Genomic DNA, 22,075 nt, shown 5'->3' with positions numbered 1-22,075 from the left:
TTTGACCTAAGCTGTTGAGTTATTTTAGAAAGAATTATCTGAAGGTGCTTTGAAAAGAACAACTAGCGCTGATATTAAATACATTTGAAGGACTAATTAAAAACCATGATCTTTTGTTGCTATATGAATGTTTTGAGATGATTCTGAAGGTCGTACTTGCTTTTTGTGTGACTTAGTATGAAGGGACACCATTTAATTTCAGGTTTTCAGATCTTCTTACGGGTTACTTAGGCTTACTTCATTTTTCTCTTGGCCTTGCGAAGTGGTGACTGCCGTATGCCAAAACTCTTAGATTCATTCCATTTAGCTGAAGATTATAAAGGATCACCTGAAAAGCAGAATCACAACTTCAGGATTTATCTTAAATAGCTTTTTATGATAAACCTTATTATGTCATGAAACATACCACAATACATACCATAATGGCGTAACATACATATGCCATTGATTAAGGCTGGGAATGGTGTGGGAAGATTGGCACATGGGACATTTTGACAAAGGTAAAAAATAAAAAGCTTTCTGTTGGGAATTGCAATAGCTATTGTGCAGAATGTCAAGAGCTAAGGAACAATGCCAATTCTGGGAAAATATAATAACGTGTTGCTTTGTCTTGTGAATTGTAGCTGACTTTGGCCTGGCAAAGCAAAAACAAGAAAACAGTAAACTCACGTCTGTTGTTGGAACGATCCTGTATTCCTGGTAAGGACAATTCTTTCATGACTCTCCAACATCATACTTAACTGGTTAGGACTTTCATGTCTTTTCTTGGCTTACTATGGAAAGAAGATAGTAGAGAAGGAAACTTAATGAGTTTTCCACAATTACCCAAGGAATACACGTGTATAGAATTGTGAAACATTATCTATGTTTAGAAAAAGTCCTCATGGGGAGTTTTTTTAAAAAACTAATTTATAAATTGAAATGATCCTCAGCACATTTTAGGTGTGTTATAGTTGTTGAATGAATCTGTGAATGACTAGTAGACACACTCCGCAATTTGGAACATTTTATTGCTCCTACTTGTATATGATTTGTTTCCTCTCTTTCTACCTGTAAATATTCAATGTCAGGGAAAGGGCTGTTGTGTGCTGTTACCTATCCCAGCACCTGGTAACTAATAGATGCCGAATACATGTTGAATGAATGATGACGTATATACTGAGATATGTTTGTAAAGTGGGTTGCTTACAAAGTAGATGAGTGTTTATATTTTGATGAAATGAGACATTTGTAACTCTACTTTAGCATTTTTTGCGGGTTCCTTTGCAATCCATTAATTGTTATGGAGTTAGAGTCATTTTTTGCTGATTATATATCTTTTGTCTAAATCTGTTGTAGTTAGCAAACAGATAAGATAGGCTAGTAGATATAACAGGTTTCAGAGAAATATTCTGAAATCTCATTCAACAGGTCAAGCAACCAAGACACTTCAACCTTTTTTTTTAAGTCTATTGTTTAAAATTGAGTCCTGGGGAATGCATCTTCTTGACGGAGGGTGGAAATCGTTTGGAAGTAACAGCCCCATTTTACAAAGTCCTTTCATACAAGTGTGCAGAGTAGTGTTTTTGGAGGGTGTCTTCAGTTCTCTTGCTAGAAATTTCTTACATCTTTGTTCTTGAAACTAACTTCATGAGAAGAAGCAAAGTCATTGGTGGCCAGGATACCACTGTGACTTGAAAAATGCTATGTTATCTGTACGCTTACCTCTTACCAGTAAGGCTGACCCACCCAGTTCTTGCCACTAGTATTACCTTTCATTTCACTTTGCACTCTTCTTCAGAAATAACGAAAATTTGCTCACAAAAGTGTTAAGTAATCACATATTCCTGAGCAGCTTCGAGTGTCAATCAAAACATAAAACACGAAGTCAAATTTCCGTCAGTACTACTTGGTTTAAACAGATTTATCTTCAGGACTGTGAATTCAGTTTAGAATTGTTAATATGATGGTATCAACTATCGTGTGTGTGGATGTCAGATTCTATTGAATGTCTAGGAAGAAAAGTCAAAACAGGATAACTGTTGTGTTTTATGAGCCCGAAGATGGATTCACTTTTCCCTTTTTAAATTAACTGGATTTAGTGAATTATATCTACTGATATAGATAAGCTGTTATTTCATGTAGGTAGATCATAATTTTTCTAATACATGTACAAAAATCTTATTACGTTTATCTTTTTATAAAGCCCTTTGTTCTTCAAATTGTTTAAAGATTCTTTCCACCTTCTACTCCCATCTCCCTTCTTCCCCAGTTGATAGACATGCCCCTTACGTGATGGGTTTTGCCATGAACTTGGGCTCACAAACCATTTTTCTCCTTAGCTTTTGACATCTTCACCTGAGCATGGAGTTAAAAGAACTCAGTCTTAAATTATATTCTGTTACTTTTTTCGTTTGGAATGTAACCTCCTCAGGCAAACCACCCTAGACAGGGCATATTTCCCCTGGTCTACATGCGCCACACACTTTTCCTTCCTTCACACAGTTGAATTTTTCATTTGTTTTGTAATTACTGAGGTCTGTTTTATAAGTTCAGTGAGGGTAAAGGCCACAGTGATTTTGTTGACCACTATCCCCAGAGCCAAACCAAGGGTCCGGTACCTTATAGGCTCATGAAAAAAGTATTTGTTACATGAATGACCCAATAATTACATTAATTGTGAACACTGTCTGAAATGGTGTGCTATGAAGAAAATTGTTCCTCTTCACTGTAACACAATCTTCATTCCCCACTTGTCTCCTGGAAACCCTGGTGGTGTAGTGGTTAAGAGCTACCGCTGCTAACCAAAAGGTCGGCAGTTCGAATCCACCAGGCGCTCCTTGGAAACTCTATGGGGCACTTCTACTCTGTTCTATAGGGTCGCTATGAGTTGGAATTGCCTCAGTGGCAATGGGTTTGGTTGTTTTTCATTTTTTTTTTTTTTTTACTACTCTCCCCCTTGCTGTTCCTTCAAAACTCTCAAAATACTCCTCCCTGAGTAACCTCCCTCCAGATAGCTGTAAAGTTTACCTCCTCACTTCATTCTGGTCTCTGCTTCAATGTCTCTCCTGTAGAGGTTTTCTCTCATCGCCTGCCTAACACAGCAGCCGGCCTTCAGAATCTATCCCCATATCCTGCTTTACTTTTTTGTAGGACTTGCCTTGCCTTGACATTGTACTGTATCTTAATTGGTTTGTCATGTGTCTCTGCCACAAAAACATAAGCTCTGTGAGAGTAGGACTGTTACCTGTTTTGTTCATGGCTGTTTCCCCAGGGCCTAGAGTAGCACCTGGCACCTACCTGGCAGACTCTTCATAAATATTTTGAATAATTAAACTGAAAGTAAAACATACGATAGTCCAGTGTGATCAAAAGTCAATGTGCATTTTTATTGGGCTCTTGAGCATTTTTAGTTTAAGACAGCAAGTACCTTGATGATAGGGTCTGTTTTATTTTACTTTTTTGCCCATTTATTTTTCTTTCTATCTTCCATAGTTACTAGAACAATGAATGATGAGATCAAGTGGGAAGTTATCATTTTTTTAAAAATAAAATGTGTAGTGATTATAAGTTATTCTTCTATGACCTATAAACTGGCCCTGAGGGAAATTGTGGAAGAGGAATTTTCAAAAATAAGAGCATAATTGAAATAAGAATGTAGCGTTCGGCACTGGTCGGCAGAACGGTGGGGTCATTATTAAAGTACCGGCAAGAATCAGACTGCCTGGGTTTTAGAGTTATGAATTATTGAATGTCTCTGGGCCTCAGGTTCCTCACCTCCAATCCGGGGATAATAATAGGGCTCACCTCCTAGGATTGTTGTGAGATTAAATGAGTTGACGTGTATCCAGTGCTCGGAACAGTGGCTGGCTGGCACATGGTGAACGCTCACTAAATATCAGAGATTGTTACTCACTGTTAGTCTTAAGTTTAAAAGGATAGTACTCATTTGAATGCACAAATTGTATCGTGTGTAAGAATCAGATTCCTTTCTTAATAGCCACAATGGAGAAGAATTAATGATGCCGTGTTTCTTTATAGATCCTTCTCCCTCCCTCTCTCGATATTTCCTCCCTGGGTGCCTGCTTTGGTTACTGGTAGGGACCAGAGTGTTTTCAGTAGCCAAGTCCAAGAAGCCGAGGGGTATGAAAGGAAGGGAAGCTACTCTCAGCATCCAAGGATGGGCAACATAGAGGAACAGAACTTTCTACAGTGGGGCCTTGAGCAGGCGGGGTGGGAGAATGCTTTTACTTGTAATTGCTTGTAACTATGGCTTCTCTGTAGCCCAGGAGGATTTACCTGAATAATATCACCTGCTTCCTGCTTTATAAAGGAGCCCTGGTGGCCCAGTGGTTAAAGCACTTGGCTGCTAACCGAAAGGTCAGCGGTTCGAACCCACTAGCCGCTCCTCGAGAGAAAGCTGTGACAGTCCACTTCCATAAAGATTACAGCTTTGGAAAGCCTATGGGGCAGTTCTACTCTGTCCCACAGGGTCATTGTGAGTTTGAATTGACTCAATGGCAGTGGGTTTTCTGGGTTTCCTGCTTTATAAATATGCACACACACACATACACACAGAGCTGTTTTTATCACATTATCTGTTTATGTGAGGTAGGAGAGAATTTTGAATGAACTCAGAATATAATTGCACAAATTGATCTCAACACACCTTGAAGACTCAGTGGAATAGATCACATGGTCTCATAAATTTAATAAACGCTGCTTTTTTTTTTTTTTTTTAGAGCAGATATTAATGATGGCCCACCCCATAATGTCTAGTGTTGCTAACCAAAAACCAAAATCAAACCCATTGCTGTTGAGTCGATCCCAACTCAGAGGGAGCCCTGGTGGTACAGTGGTTAAGCTCTCAGCTGCTAACCAAAAGGTTGGCATTTTGAACCCACTCTCCACTCCATGCGAGAGAGATGTGACAATCTGTTTCCATCAAAATTACAGCCTTGGAAACCCTATGAGGAAGTTCTACTCTGTCCCATAGGGTCACTATGAGTCAGATTATGTTACTAACCGAGGATTTTTAACTTATCAAACATAAAGATCTTGCTAAATGGCAGGCATTTATATTTGCCCTACAAATAATTTAATCCTCAAACCTCCCTTTGAGATAGGTGTGACTACCTTAAGTAACCTTTAGGGTGGTTAAGTCATCTTGCCTGGCATCACACAGCAAGTAAGTAGTGGAGCCTGGATTCAAACCTAGACGGCCTGACTCCAGACTCTGTGGCCACCGTGCTATGCTACCTGCTTATGGGATGATGAGTAATAGGGGGGCTGAACTGATATAGTAAGAGCTAGAAACGTTGCACTAGGTTGATGTCTGCTTCAAGGATATTGTGATTGTTCTTTAGAAAGCACATATTCTAGCCTTCGTTAATACATTTATTATTTTGCGGAGTTTTAATTTTATTCAATCAACAGAAAAATTCTTGTTTTAATTTTTTTCCCCCACTTTTCATATTTTTTTTTCTGGTACAAGTGTTTTTGTTTTGTTAAATTAATGTGCCTTAGGTGAACGTTCATAGCTCAAGTTAATTTCTCATTCAAAAATTCATACAAGTATTGTTTTGTGACATTGGCTGCAGTCCCCACACTATGACAACACACTTGGCCTTGCCACCCAGGGTTCCCTGTGTCCATTTGACCAGTTTCTGTCCCTTCCTGCCTTCTCATCCTGCTTTTGGATGGGAGCTGCCCATTAGGTCTAGTATATCTGATTGAACTAAGAAGCACATTCCTCACGTGTATTATTTTTTGTTTTATAGTCCTAATCTTTGTCTGAAGAGTGGGCTTCAGGAATGGTTTCTAATCAATTCGGTATGTTTTTAAAGTTTTAGATCAATTTTAAATACTGGCAGCAGACTTAATAAAGTCCAGAGATACTTTCTGAATTCAAAATGGAAAGTTACATGGTGTTTACAGGAAAGAAAAGAAAAAAATCCAAGTTCAGAGCATTTATTGCTTGGTGTAATTTTGACATTAGAGTGCCTTTGAATCTACTGAAACCACAGGAAATCTATGGATGGAAAAAAACAAAAACCAAAACCTTAAAGTATATAGTCAGGAAATATGCTAGTTTTCATTTTGTGTGCCCCTGGCAATGTTAAACTCTCTACTTAGCCAAGATTTAAAAATCTGAATATAGATGTACAATGCCACATACACTGTGGATTTTTCAGGGTCTTATTTGCTCTGAACTCTGAGCAAAAATCAGGACAGGGCACTCTGTGATGACTGGCTTTGTCCATGGAAGCTGTTGCTTCTTTTATCTACTGGTAATTCAAAATCACTTATCTTCAGTTTCTGTACCTCTTTTTTCCTTGCTTTTTTTGAATAGTATTTATTTTTACAAGTAAACATGAATCTGTAAAGAGTGGATTTCTTTCTCCGTAAGTATCTGCTATGTGTCTGTTTTGTCATTTTAAATATTTCATACCAAAATCGTTATGTATTCTGTATTTCCTATTGGAAGAAGAAAGGAATGGGAATACAGAATAGTCAGATGTCGTACTTTAACGTGTTCTTCTTGGGGGTGGGTGCTGGTCAAAAGAAATATCCCCATGTACTTACCACAAATCAATTTATTGAAGAAGAAATTTGGAAGAATTATTTGGTGATGGGAAGGTGTACATTTTGGTTCTGTCTTGGTGGTATAATGGTTAAGCGCTTGACTGCTAACTGAAGGGTCAGCAGTTGGAACCCACTGGTCACTCTGCGAAAGAAAAGTGCGGCAGTCAGCTTCTGTAAAGATTACAGCCTTGGAAACCCTATAAGGTAGTTCTGCACTGTCCCGTAGGGTCGCTATTAGTTGGAATGGACTTGACAGCAGCAGGTTTGGTTTTTTTGGTTTTTGGTGTTGCTTTATAATAAATCACTCCAAAATTGAGCTGTTTGAAATAACGAGTATATGTGGTTTTGCCGAGTGAGCAGTTCTCTGTTTTCTCCTGGGTCACTCATTCACTCATTCAGCTGAATTATTGGCTGGGCTGGAAGGTCCAAGATGGCCTCGCGGGTCTGGAGGTAGGTGCTGACTCTTGGCTGGGGCCCCTTAGGCCCCTTTTCCATGTGGCCTTTCATTGACATGACATTGTCCCAGCAACAGTCCCACAGAGCTAAAGCAGAAGGTGCATGGTACCTACAACCTACCCTTGGAAGCCACTTAACACTCCTGTCACATTCTATTAGCCAGAGCAAGTTAAAGCCAACACAAATTCAAGAGATTGAGAAATGGATTACCTCTGGATGGAAGGAGCTATCCAGAATTTGTGGTCATTTTCAGTGAACCATAAGGTAGCAATGTAGTTCAGCCAAAAATAAGCATAGCCCCTTAAGTGGCTTCAGGGGTCAGTAGCTGTGATACAGAGAAATAGTCTATTTTAAACACTAACATTTGGCATGTTAGCTCCAAATCTCCTCAGCATGAAGTGTAGTGGTCTAGGTCCAATCAGGAAATAGAAATGACACTGTAAGCTAAACATGGGAAATTTAATATAAGTGATTATTAACTATAATAAAAGAATAACTATATGATATTAGGAAACTCTACATGGTACCATAGGGCTGAAGGAGGGTACTCCAGGGAGGGCACAGCTGGAATGGGTTAAGACCTTGTTGGAGAAAGTGTGGTTCAGCCCACTAGACGGTGATAAGCTGACCAGACTGGCCGGGCTGGAGCTGGTCTGGAGCTGCTGGGCAAGCAGGAAGCCACCCTGTACAGTGCTTGTGGGAGAGCTGGGGTCAGCAATCCGAAGTGTCTGTGTAGCGGGGAGCCCGGCTGCCTAGGGGCGGAGGGCCTTCAGAGCACACGGGCCACGTGGAGGAAAGAGTGGAGGGCAAAGGAGGGGAGGGTGAGTCCCAGCACTGCACAAGCCAGAGGCCTTCAGAGGTGTGAGCTGAGTGGGTGCTCTGGGTTTTGTACTGGGAGGAGCGCAGAAAGATTATCGCTAGGCTGAGGCTGCAGGGTTTCAGAGGGACTGCATTCTGGGCCAGTAACGGGGGCAGGTTCCACTGGATCTTGCTGTTAGCTGCTGTTGAGTCACTCCGATGCGTGGAGAACCCATGTACAGCGACAGAAATTGCCGCCTGGTCCTGAGCTGTGCCCGTGATCAATTGAGGATCTGACCACTGGGACCCATCCACAGGGTTTTCCTTGGCTGATTTTTGGAAGTAAATCTCATGCCTTTACTGCTTACCCTGTGCTCATGCCGGAAGTTTCAGGGGCCTCTTCCTCCTGTAATGTCCTTCCAGAAGTCTCTATAGAGGCAACTCAACATTGTGCTCACTTTAAAGGAGGAATACATAAAGGAATTCCATTGTTTACCACAAAACGAATATTGAAGTGTGCAGTTGGAGCTGAGACAATGAACAGGAAACTGGCATACTGAGGAGCTCCAGGGTTGGGCCCAGCACACCCAAGGACTGGGCACAAGCAAACTAGGACCCTCCGCCTCCATAGTGTGTGCAACATCTTTATTTTCCCTGTTCAGTAGGTGGTCTGCTTCTCTATGTCTCCAGCACTGGTACATCTCCCAAGCATCTTTTAGAGTTGTGTAACTTGAATCTTCATTGAGTTCTATTCTGAATATTCTCAGCATATTTAGGGGAGAGCAGGAGCTGTAGTTGGTCTGGGTTGGAATTTATGCTGGGGGTAGTGGGAGACCTGGAATTTTCCTCTTGGCATTGTAGAACCACTGGATATCTCTCGATCTGACAGTCATGTAGTAGAAGTGCTTTTTTTTTTTTAATTAAAAAAAATTTGAAGATCTGAAGAATGAACTGAAGAAAGGAAGGAAAGAGAGATTTATGGGTCCAACATTGCACCTGTCACTCACTTAGGCATTCAACACTTATTTGTCAGGAGCGGATAGTTTAGATAGCTTAGTGCTTTTCTACAAGGAGAATGCAATTTACTTTGGGGACACACACACACACACACACACACACGCACACACACGCACACACGCACACAGAGAGAGAGAGAGAGCTAGGTAGCAATCAGTCAGGAGTAGAAGAATCAGGGATTAGAAACTCCTCTGGTGCTTGTAATGAGCCCCCCTCAGGTGCTTCTGGATGGTTCCAGGAATAATGCAGAAAGCCATGGGTAGGATAGGGACCAGGTAGTGCGGCAGAACTCTGAGGGGAAGGCTGAAGGGGGTGGTGTAGGGTGCTATGCTTTCCTGTATAATGATTGTGACATATTCTGTGTACTATATAAGGGTTACACGAAGTGATTTATGTTTTCCTCAGATTCAGACGTTATGACAGTATATGCTTGGTAGTGAGTCTGACCGAGTGATAAAATGGTAACCCCAAATCAAACTGTTGCTGTTGAGTCGATTCCGACTCCTAGCGCCCCTATAGGACAGAGTAGAACTGCCTCATAGGGTTTCCAAGGCTGTAATCTTTATGGAAGCAGAATGCCACATCTCTCCAGCAGAGCAGCTGATGGGTTCTAATCACCAAGGTTTTGGTTAGCAGCTGAGGACTCCTTCAAAACGGTAACAGGAGATCAGAATTCAGGAAGAAGAGAAAAGGTAGCAGTTATAAGGGTAAACAGAGAAAGGAAAGAGTGGGCGAAGTTGGAGGGTATAAACAATAGGGAAATAAGAGCGCCAAAATACCGAATCAGTAAAAAAGGTGTTCGGAAATATTTTAGCTATTTTGTACTTGTTTTTTTTATTATCCTTATGACTGAGTTATACCAAGTGACCTTGACAATCATATATTCCTTTTCAACGACCTGTGATTTTTAACATTTATTTCATAATTATTTAGCTAATTCTGCTAATACTCTATAGTAATATTAATTTTTTAATCTTGACATTTCAGAGTGTTCATAACAACCCTAGGAGAAGCAATGACATAATGCCAATAAAAGAAAGCCTTCTTTTGAAAGGCCAGAAATTGTTCTCTCTGAAATGGTAGGATAATAGTTGGGGGTCCATTACTTTGGAATTCAAGCTGCCCTTTGGGAAAGGGTTTTTTTTTTTTTAAAATACACATTAAAAACAAAACAAACTGTCAGACTGTGACACTATTATGGCCTGTAATAAAATGTCAAAATAAATATTTGAAAATGTGACCATCAGGTAACTTTGATACACGTTGGCAACACTCAACCATTTACAAATGTTTATTTTCAGAAGAGAGATTCTTCCAGAATCCACGCATTTTGGGGGTTCAGTTTTAAAGATTTTACATACAGTAGCTAATACAGTCATACCACTCTAGTTTTCCAAGAGGGTTTTATCTTTTCCCCAATTACCCATTTACCTGACAGTCTGGCAGCCGCTCCTCACCTTATTTCCTCTGAACTCATTTGTACCTTTCATGACAAAGTCTACTTCATCCGTAAACATAATAAACAGTGCCCCGGAGCAACAGTGGTGAGAGAAGATAGTGTGGAGCCAGTGGTTTTTTTCTTATGAGCTACTATGACATAGCGTAGACTCTAGAAGTAGACTGTCTGGATTTAATCCTGGCTCTATGCCTTCCTATTTGATCTTGGGTAAGTTACTTAATTTTTCTGGGCCTCAATTTTCTCATCTGAAATGTTAAGGGCAGCAGTTCGAATCCACCAGGTGCTCCTTGGAAACCCCGTGGGGCAGCTCTACTCTATTCTATAGGGTCGCTATGAGTCAGAATTGACTCGACAGGAACAGGTTTGGTGTTTTTTTTCTTTTTTTTTTAATGGTAGTACCTACCCCATAAGAGTGTTATGTGTTATACAGATTTTAAAAAAAGATAGATACCTACTAGCTAGATAAAAAAAAAAAAAAGCAGTACTAAAATAGCAGTACTATCTGGAGTATATCAGGTATTCAGTCAATATTAGGTCATTTGTATGGGAGCAACAGCCCCATTCTTCAGGGAAACATTTCTTCCCCCCACTTCATGGTTTAAAGTACATGGTTTAAATAGTTTAGTAAGTTTTATCTTTTTTAGACCTCTTACCTCCCTGACCATATTTGGTTTATCCAGACTTGGCACTTGTCCCAAGGTGGGCTAGTCCTAGGATTCATACCTTTGTTGCCCAAAATAACATGATTAGGAATGTCTCCTTAATTCTCATTGAAGCTGGGCCAATTAGAATTCTTTCCTGAGAATATGTTGAGCAGGAGCTCAGTAAAGAGCAGAAGCTGGGAGGCAAGAGACCACAGAGTGTTGGGTGGCCATGTTCCTAGCCCTGGAGGAGTCCAGTCTGAAAGAATGAGGTCAGCACACAGAGAAAATCAGAGAGTTCTAGCAATGTTCAGTCCTTAGTTGCCATTTTCCCCTGAGACCCAGCTGTAGCTTTGTTCTTCCTATTCTTACAGGTGCCCATCAGTGAATTCCTCTAAGGTTGTTGGGTTACTTTCACTTATCTCTTTGTTTGGGTCTCTTTAGAAGAAGGCCCTGATGTAAGATTGAAGTGCGAATGATTTATTCTGGAGGTGGTGCTAGGAAACGTGTAGGGGAGTGGGAAGTTGAGGCAGGAAAGAGTAGGCAGCCGATAAGTTACCACTGTGGGCAGCTGAGCACACCCTGCTGAGAAGCATGGGAGCTGGTGTAAAACATGTAACTTAGAGTTATCCCACCCAAAGGGAGAGAGCTGTGGTATTTATACACCAGCTTTTATCAGTCATTGGGTGAGGGTTGTTCCCAGTGTACATTAATTCATCACCCCTTGGGGCCTGTCAGTGCTGCAGGCAGAGAAGGTCAAGGGGTTCATGAATATCCTCAGACAAACCTTTAAACAGTTGGAAATCAGGCCAGTGTGCTTGGAAGAGTTAAGAGATGTGGGTAGGGCACCTACAAACAGCCTCTGCTACAACCTACACCTTAAAGTCCTGACTGCTGCAGTGTAGACATGATTGTAGGATGGCCTCAAAGTCCTTGTACTTGCCAGGAAGAAGCCAAAGGCATGATCCTCTCTATTCTTGTCTTAGTTATGTAGTGCTGCTGTAACAGAAATACCACAAATGGATGCCTTTAGCAAAGAGAAATTTATTTTCTCACAGTCTAATAGGCTACAAGTCCAAATTCAGGGCGTCAGCTCCAGGGGAAGGCTTTCTCTCTCTGTCGGTTCTGGAAAAACGTCCTTCTCTTTAATCTTTCCCTGGACTGGGAGCTTCTTCGTGCAGGAATCCTGGGTCCAAAGGATGTGCTCTACTTCTAGCGCTGCTTTCTTGGTGGTATGAGGTTCCCCCTGTTTCTCTGCTTTCTTTTATATCTCAAAAGAGATTGGCTCAAGACACAATCCAATCTTATAGATTGAGTCCTGCCTCATTAACATAGCTGCTGTCTATCCCACCTCATTAACATCACAAAGTTATAATTTACAACACATAGGAAAATCACATCAGATGGCAAAATGGTGGACAATTACACAATACTGGGAATCACGGCCTAGCCAAACTGATACATGTATTTTTTGGGGTCACAATACAATCCATGACAACTCTCTTCACAAACTTAATTTTTTTCCCATGTCCTTCTGTACATACTCTTCTATGTTAAGAGTTGGAAGTTATTAAAACAGTCCCCGACAACTGTTTTTAGGTTTTCGTCATAGTTAGTTGGAATTGAGAATGTTTTTCTTTCACGATTTCACATGGAGAGTTTTTCTGCCCCTCTGCCCCAGAGGGCTGGGCTCCACTGCCTGCACTGACTTTGCAAATAAGATAGCAATACAAGGCGGATGGTATAATGATGATTTACAAATAGATGTGACAGTAATAACTGTAAGTTGGATGCAGATAAAGAGTATTCTCTCTGAGAGGGCCTACTACCTGGGGTAAAGACTATCCAGTGTTTGCTAGGAAGTTGCTTAATTGCTTTTTTATCAGTGTGTTGTTATGGAGGAAAAGTACACGTTTTTATATGACTTGATATTTAGAGAAAGGCATTTTTGTAATTACATACTATAATTGAGAGATTGTATTATCCTTCTTTGGTAAATCACCATAATTACTTAATTTAGTTATATACTTGAATTTTAAAATCTGGTGCTATTTGGCTTGAATACAAATTAAAAAATGGGTGATGTCTGCATATATATATATATTTTTTAAATTTTTTAATTTTTACCATCACTACAGACAAATGGCAGTTGATGGATGTGTACAATTAGAAATTTCAAGGCTTTTGGATCTGAATTTAGTTTGTGTTTATGACTCAGAGTAGGCAGTGCTGATAATCATTTAATTGCTGGAGTGTAATCATGGGGTGAATGTAATCCATTTGTTTAATTGCCTAGAGTTCTCACTGTAGTTATAGCTAATTGGTTCCCATTATGGTCCTCTTAGATCTCCAAGTCCTTCTTTGTAATCTCTCTTAGTCCAAAAGCTCATCTATATGTTGTACTTTGCTGGCTTACACATTGCTGTGATGCTGGAAGCTATGCCACCAGTTTTTCAAATACCTTCAGGGTCACCCATGATGGACAGATTTCAATGTAGCTTCCAGACTAAGACAGACTTGGAAGAAGGACCTGGCAATCTACTTCTGAAAAAAATCAGCCAGTGAAAACCTTATGGATAGCAGAACATTGTCTGATACAGTGCTGGAAGATGAGCCCCTCAGGTTGGAAGACTGGAAGACGCTCAACATACGACTGGGGAATAGCTGCTTCCTCAAAGTAGAGTTGACCTTAATGACTTGGATGGTTAAAGCTTTGGAAATCTTCATTTGCTGATGTGGCACAACTCAAAATGAGAACAGCTGAAACATCCATTAGTAATTGGAACGTGGAATGTACAAGTAAAAATCAAGGAAAATTGGAAGCTGTCAGAAATGAAATGGGATGCTTGAAGATTCAGTATCTTTAAAGATCCTCGAAGTTGTTAGATTCCATCAAGTTGATTCCCATTCATAACAACCCCATGTATAAACAGCACGAAACGCTGCCCATTTCTGTGCCATCCTCACAGTCATTGCTATGTTTGAACCTGTTATTGCAGCCATTGTGTCAGTCCATCTCGTTGAGGATCTTTCTCTTTTTCACTGACCTTCTACCAAGCATGATGTCCTTTTCCAGGGACTGATTCCTCCTAATAAAATGTCCAAAGTATGTGAGATGAAGTCTCACCATCCTTACTTCTAAAGAGCACCCTGGCTGCATTTCTTCCAAGACGGATTTGTTCATTCTTCTGTAAGTCCATGGTATATTCAATATTCTGTATTCTTTGACAACACTGTAATTCAAAGGTATTAATTCTTCCTCAGCTACATCTCTGGAGGGAGACAATAGATAAGCTCAGTATCATCAGTCATCAGGATAGGAGCCAACTGCAGAACAGACCATCAATTGCTCATATACTAGTTCAAGCTGAAGATGAAGGAAGTTAAAACAAGTCCACAAGAGTCAAAGCACAACCTGGAGTATATCCCACCTGAATTTAAAGACCGTCTCAAGAATAGATTTGATGCATTGAACACTAATGATCAAAGACTAAATGAGTTGTGGGATATCAAGAACATCATGCGTGAAGAAAAGGTCATTAAAAGGACAGGAAAGGAAGAAAAGACCAAAATGGATGTCAGAAGAGACTCTGAACTTGCTGTTGAACGTAGACCAGCTAAAACGAATGGAAGAAATGGTAAAGTAAAAGAACTGAAGATTTCAAAGGGCAGCTTGGCAAGACAAAGTAAAGTGTTATAATGAAATGTGCAAAGACCTAGAGTTAGAAACCAAAAAGGAAAAAAACATGCTGTGCATTTCTCATACTGAAAGATCTGAAGGAAAAATTCAGTTCTCGAGCTGCAGTATCGAAGGATCCTATGGGCAAAGTACTGAATGGTGCAGGAAACATCAAAGAAGATGGAAGGAATACATAGGGTTACTGCACCAAAAATAATTGGCCAACATTCAACCATTTCAGGAGGTAGGATATGATCAAAAACCAATGTTACTGAAGGAAGAAGTCCAACCTGCACTGAAGGCATTGGTGAAAAACAAGGCTCCAGGAATTGAGGGAATACCAACTGAGATGTTTGGACAGACGGTTACAGCTCTTGAGGTGCTCACTCATCTATACCAAGAAAATTGGAAGACAGCTGCCTGACCAACTGACTGGAGAAGATCCATATACATGCCTATTCCAAAGAAAGGTGATCTAACCAAATGGGGACATAATTGAACAATATCATTAATGTCACACACAAGTCAAATTTTGCTGAAGATAATTCAAAAGCAGGTGCAGCAGTACATCGAGGGAACTGTGAGAAATTCAAGCCCGATTTAGAAGAGGATGTGGAATGAGGGATATCATTGCTGATGTCAGATGGATCTTGGCTAAAAGCAGAGAATATCAGAAAGATGTTTACCTGTACTTTATTGACTATGAAAAGTATTCACCTGTGTTGATCATAACAAATTATGGATAATGTTGCAAAGAATTGGAATTCCAGAAAGCTTAATTGTGCTCGCGCAGAACCTGTACATAGACTAAGGGGCAGTTGTTTGAACAGAATAAGAGGATACTATGTGGTTTAAAATCAGGGAAGGTGTGTATCAGGGTTGTATCCTTTCATCATTCTTAATCAATCTGTCTGCTGAGCAAATAATCTGAGAAGCTAGACTATATGAAGAAGAATTAGAGGAAGATTAATTAACACCCATATGCAGATAACACAACCTTGCTTGCTGAAAAAGAGGACTTGAAGCACTTACTGATGAAGATCAAAGACTACAGTCTCCAGTATGGCTTACACCTCAGCATGAAAACGAAAACCCTCAAAACTGGACCAATAAGCAGCATCATGATAAATGGAGAAAAGATTGAAGTTGTCAAGGATTTCATTTTACTTGGATCCACAATCAACGCCCGTGGAAGCAACAGTCAAGAAATCAAAAGATGCATCGCATTGGGCAAGTCTGCTGCAAAGGACCTCTTCAAAGTGTTCAAAAGCAAAGGTGTCACCTTGAGGACTGAAGTGCACCTGACTCAAGCCATGGCATTTTCAATTGCTTCCTATGCTTGTGAAGCTGGATGATGAATAAGGAAAACTGAAGATGAACTGATGTGTTTGAATTTGTGCTGGTGAAGAATATTGAATATACCACTGACTGCCAGAAGAATGAACAAATCTGTCTTAGAAGAAGTACAGCCAGAATGGTCCTTGGAAGCGAGGATGGCAAGACTTCATCTCACTTACTTTGGGCATGTTTTTAGAAGGGACCAGTCCCTGGAAAAGGTCAGCATGGTTGGTAATGTAGAGGGTCAGCAAAAAAGAGGAAGCCCCTCAGTGAGATGGACTGACACAATGGCTGCAACAATGGGATCAAACATAGCCATGATTGTGAGGCTGGCACAGGACCAGCAGTGTGTTGTTCTGTTGTACACAGGGTCACTGAGTCGGAATTGACTCCACGGTACCTGACAACGATAACGGTCCTCTTAATAGAGACTGTGAAACAGTGGGATCAGAGAAATCTGAAAAAGAACATCAAGTCCACATCCTTTTCCTGGAGCCAAGACCTAGTAAGTACTCATCCGTTTTATTCTTCACCATCTTCATGACAAGTTAAGGGAGAAAAAGTCTCTAAAGATGGTGATTTATAAATCCTTTTCACTGTTTTGGGCCTATGAACATTTCTTAGCCAAAAAACCAAAAGTTTTTGTTTTTATTTTTTGTGGCTAATTAAAGTCCTTGTCTTACGCCTTGAAATTCTCTTGGGATTTTCCTGGCAGTACAAAGCAGCAGCTGGCTACAACCCACCATTTAATTCTTCTTCTTATACTCAAAGATTCAAGTCTTTCCTTCTAAATTTCTTTTCTCTTTCTTCAAAGTTCCAATTTAATTCAGACTTCTAAGCAAGGATCTCTGGTGATTCAGTGGTTAAGCACTTGGCTGCTAACTGAAAGGTTCAGATTTGGACCCACCAGCCACTCTGCAGACCTAACGATCTGCTTCCATAGAGAATACAGCCTAGGAAACCCTAGAGGGCAGTTGTACTTTGTCATATAAGGTGAATATGAGTCAGAATCATATTATTGTGATTATTATGAGGACTAAGTAAGTGAATATTTGTAACGTGTTTTGAACAGTCCTTGGTTCATACTAAGTAATGTATGTGTTCCTTCAATAAAATAAATAACGTAGAAAAATTTGGATCAACAACTTTGGGTCACCAAACTGGAATCTCCGGTCAGTGTAGTGTCAAATCAGTGAGTGTTGTTTTTGTTAGATGTTAAAGGTGTGGCAGTCTGTTTCTCTAAAGATTACAGCTTTGGAAACCCTTTGGGACAGCTCTACTCTGTCCTATAGGGTCGCTGTGAGTTGGAATCCACTCAATGGCAATGGGTGGGTCATCAGAGATGGGCTCATGGCTCAGATTAGGAAACGATGTAGAGAGACTCATCAGGGTCAAGGTGAAGTTTGAGTGTAGGATGGAGGATTAAAGAAATTTAGTTACCTGTGAACATCTAGGTTTGAGGGGTGGAAGCAACTCCCAGGGGTATCATGACTGTGAGGCTGGTTGGAGGTGGATACAGATATGAGGTCGGAATTCGATCTTGGATCTTGCTGAAACTCTTAGATATCTGTTGTTGAAAGCATTGTCATATGTTCAATACAGTGCTGGTTAATGTCTTTTCTTAGTTTAGTACCAGAATAACAGATATTTTTGTTTATTAATATTTGGTAATAACATTCAACTCTCAGCTTTATGTTCGTATAGCGTACTGCAACTTTATTTTTAAAATGGGAAGTCCTTTTTTAGAGAATTGATTTCCTTCTCCCTACATAATCTGTAAAAACAAAATTTGGCTATGTGACTATATTTTATTTTTCTTAATTGACGATTATGCTACTTTCGACTAACAACTGGTAGAAAGAACACTTTTTCTGGAACGTTAGTGCCTATACATCGATTCTTGTTATCTTCAATACCCTATGTAAATTAACGCCTTTTATTTAAAAATTTGATGATAATAAGTACATCAAATGTATGGGTAAGTAATGGTTGCTGTTGCACCAGATAAGCCACTAAATCTCAGTGGCTTAAGACAGTAACATTTTGTTTTGATATTTTCTCTTTTATGGAGCGCCCATTTGGTGTTAATTCTAATAATTTTTTGCCTAAATCCAGATCATAAGGATTTTCTCATATATCTTCTTGAAGTTTTAGACTTCTATATTTTACATTTAAATTTATGATACATTTTGAGTTATTTTTTGTAATAAGCTGTGAAATTAAGGGGTTCTTTTTTTTTTTCATATGAATGTTCAGCTGTTCCAATCTCATTTGTTGAGATGACTAGTCTTTATCCATTAAATTGCTTTGTACTTTTGTCAAAAGTTATTTGGCCATATATGTGTGTGTCTATATCTGGATTCTTGTGTTCCAGAGATCTCTTTGTTCATGCCTTCACCAATTCCACAGTCTTGCTTCCTTAGCTTTAGAGTAAGTCTTAAAAGTTGGATAGTGTGATTCTTCCAACTTTATTCTTCTTTTGAAAAATTGCTTAGTCTATTCTAGTTCCTTTGCTTTTGGCAGTCCATGGTATATTCGGTATTCTTTGCAAACACCATAACTCAAAGGCGTCAATTCTTCTTTGGTCTTCCTTGATCATTGTTCAGCTTTTGCCTCCATGTGAGGTGTTTGAAAACACCATAGCTTATGTCAGGCGCACCTTAATCTTCAAGGCGACACCTTTACTTTTTAACACTTTAAAGAGGTCTTTTGCAGCAGATTTGCCCAATGCAACACATCATTTGATTTCTTGAGTGCTGCTCCCATGGAAGTGCCTTTTTATACTGGCTAGGAATTCTGGTACAATATTGAATAGGAGTGGTAAAAGTGGATATCCTTGCCTTCCCTCTCATCTTAAGGGAAAAACATTAAATATTTCAAGTATGATGTTAGCTGTGGATTTTTTCTAGGTGGCCTTTATCAAGTTGAGTTCTTTTTCATTCATTTACTGAGAGTTATAACCATGAATTGAATTTGAATGTTGCCAAATGCTTCTCCTACATCAATTGATAGTATCAGGTCTTTTTAAAAAAAAATTTTTAGACTGTTCATACAGTGGATAAGGAGCCCTGGTGGTGCAGTGGTAAGTGCTCAGCTGCTAACCAAAAGGTTGGTGGTTGGAACCCACCAGCTGCTCCATGGGAGAAAGATGTGGCAGCCTGCTTCCGTAAAGAGTACAGCCTAGTAACCCTTATGGGGCAGTTCTACTCTGTTTTATAGGGTCACTATGAATCAGAATTGACTCAACAGTTGCAGGTTTGGGTTTTTAATACAGTGGCTTACAGTGATAGATTTTAGAATATTGAACCAACTTTGCATTCCCAGAATGAGCTCTGTTTGATCATGGCTTGTTATTCTTTTTATATTGTTGGACTTGGTTTGAAAATATTTTACCAAGAATTTTTGTATCTGTTCATGAGGGTTATTGGCATGTAGTTTTAATTTCTTGCACTCTCTTTGCCTTTTTTTTTTTTTTTGCAGGGGGGTGAGGTAATTCTGAATGTCCTAAAGTGAATTACTACTTACTTCTCATACATCTGCCACAGTTGGCCAATTATGTTAGAAATTAGATTGTTGGTTATGGAACAGAATACAGCCAACTTAATCATTGAATCATTAGCTTACAACCTTAGAATGCAATGAGCAAAATAAAGGCATCATCACCCAGTGAAGAAGGAGAAGCTCCTAAATTCTCAGGCCTCTTTAGTAATTACTATCTTGCCTACATGTGATTATTAATTTAATACTTGGATTGGAAACATGAATGCCAGGGGCTCCCAGAACACTGGATGTATCCCAGATTCTGCTGAGGAATTTTTCTAGTGGATCTTGAGGCTGCCCCCATATTCAAGCCTGCGAATCTCTGAGATCTCAAGTAACTGGACAGATAAGAGAGAACCAGCAATGCTCCTTTCTGCACCCTCATGTGCTTCCCTGACAATCACCCAGGATAATTTCTTCCTTGTAGTCTCAAACAGTCCGATTAATATCGGACAGAAAAAAAAAAAAAAAAGTCTCAAACAGTCCGATTAATATAGCCTTGGAGAAGGGACCAGTAGACAGAGAAAAGCAACCCCAGTACTAGAAAAGAAGATATTTATGGGACTGGAGCCTTGGTGGCACAGTAGTTAAGAACTCGCCTGCTCACCAGAAGGTTGGCAGTTCATATCCAGCAGCTGCTCCTTGGAAACCCTATGGGGCAGCTCTACTCTGTCCTGTAGGGTCACTATGAGTCAAAATCAACCCAATGGCAGTGAGTTTTTATGGGATTAAATTACTCTCTTGCTTTTCACTCCTTCCAAAAACTAGCCACCATTTATGCTTTTTAAATTAAAAATTATGTCCTTCTGTATATTGGATTCCAGGATGTAGGGCTGAGTTAATCATACTCCTCAGATCATAGTACATTATCATGCAAGACCCACTTTTTGTAAATTTTTACCTTCTTTTTTCAGAACTCAGTATGTCCTTAAATATATGTGTAGTATTGTAAAATATGTCACAATTTTGTGGGTGATTTTGAGACAGCAAAGTTGTCATGTCTAATAAGTGACCCACATATGTTTCTGGAGCCCAGAAGAGAGTTCATGACTGATAAAAAGACATAGGGGTCATCAGCATCTTGGTGGAACTGAGTGTGAAACAGACCAGTGCTGTGCTAGACCCTGGGGAACCCCAACATTTAAGGGGTAGACAGAGAGAGAGGAGAGCTTGGAGGACACTTAGAAGGAACAGGCAGAGAGGAGATGGAAAGAAGGAAAAACTAGACAACACATGAGAAAGTTTCCAAGGTCAGCTGCATCCAGTACTGCAGAAAGGCCACGTATTAAGAATTGCTGTTTTCATACAGTGATTTCAAATGGTTCAATGTGAAGGACTGAAGAATAGCCCTTGGATTTACAGATAGGCAATGATTACCGAGAGTGGTTTCAAGGGCTTGTCGAGGACTGAGGCAAGGCTGCAGAGGGTGGGGAAGGGTTGGCAAGCAGAGCTGTATGGCAACAGCCAGTAGAGAAAACTGTCCTGTCAAGGAATGCAAGAATGAGCATCATGGTTAAAACCAGGAGAATTGGGGATAATTGTCTTCAGAGAGGAAGGAGGCATTGATGGATAGAGAGGTTAAAGGTGTCAAAGAGGACATATTTTGTGGAGCAAGCAAGGCCAAGACTCAGCCCCCCTACTTCAAGCAAAGCACTTTAGTTTTGATTTCTTCTCTATTTTGGGCTTCTGTGTATTACTTAAGATGAAGAGAGATTTCTAGAAAATCCTTGAAAACCACTGAATTAAATGTTCCAGCTCTAAAAATCTATTAATTGTGAGATACACCTCTTCACGGAGTAATTTAAAATAATAGCTTCAGTGAATACATGCAGATAATCTTAGTTTATTTAATGTCATGTTTTTAAAGGACCTTAATCGGCAGGAATAACTATTATAGCTGTAATTACTTGCATTTCAGTTCCTTGTTAGCACTTATAAATGAGGTATGTGTGAATTTCAGCCTTTAAATTTTGTCTTGCAGTTAGAAAAAGAATTTTTTCTCAGCACTGAACTACCTGTGGAGATTTTTACACAAAAATGAGATTTTAATACTCCTTTATTTTTTGGAAACATGTATTAGTTTAATAAAAATATGCTTATAGCTCTCTGCTTAAGTAAAGACAATACTTTTTTGAAAAGCACATGTATTATTTGTTGTCGTAAAAGAAATTCATGTTGGCTGGGAGAATTTGAAAAATACATAAATGTGTCAAGAAAAAAGTTAAAATCACATAATAACCCACCACCTGGAGCTGTTATTTAATATTTTTCATTCTTTTAAATATGGACTATTTCAAAAATATAACAAGCATTCATTTATGCACACTCAGTTTTGTTTGATGCATTCTACCTTTATTAAGTTTACTTAAGAAAAAAATTTAAAAGAAAAAATATGAAGGCTGCTCCCCCTTCTTTTTCCTTTTCCTCCCCAGAGGTAACCACTATCTTGAAGTTGGTGTACATCCTTCCTGTCCGTGTTTTTATATTTTTACCATGTAACTATTCATTATCATTGCCCGGAAGTGTCACTAGCAGATGCAAGACCTGCCTCAGCCAAAGCCCCCAATAAGGACGTCTCAGTGG

At 39.6% G+C, this 22,075-nt stretch overlaps 1 protein-coding gene across 1 annotated transcript in view; it reads left to right on the top strand.

The window, feature by feature from the left end:
* The window catches only part of NEK10 (NIMA related kinase 10), a 210,985-nt gene that overhangs the window by 92,485 nt on the left and 96,425 nt on the right, over positions 1 to 22,075 (top strand). The window contains exon 22 of the mRNA XM_023554898.2: positions 624 to 699. Within this exon, the coding sequence (XP_023410666.2) occupies positions 624 to 699 (76 nt within the window). The remainder of the gene's footprint in view (positions 1 to 623; positions 700 to 22,075) is intronic.

The sequence above is a fragment of the Loxodonta africana genome, chromosome 27, assembly GCF_030014295.1.
Source record: "Loxodonta africana isolate mLoxAfr1 chromosome 27, mLoxAfr1.hap2, whole genome shotgun sequence".
Taxonomy (NCBI): domain Eukaryota; kingdom Metazoa; phylum Chordata; class Mammalia; order Proboscidea; family Elephantidae; genus Loxodonta; species Loxodonta africana.
The sequence above is the reverse complement of the archived record's forward strand: the minus strand, read 5'-3'. Positions and strand labels throughout refer to the sequence as shown.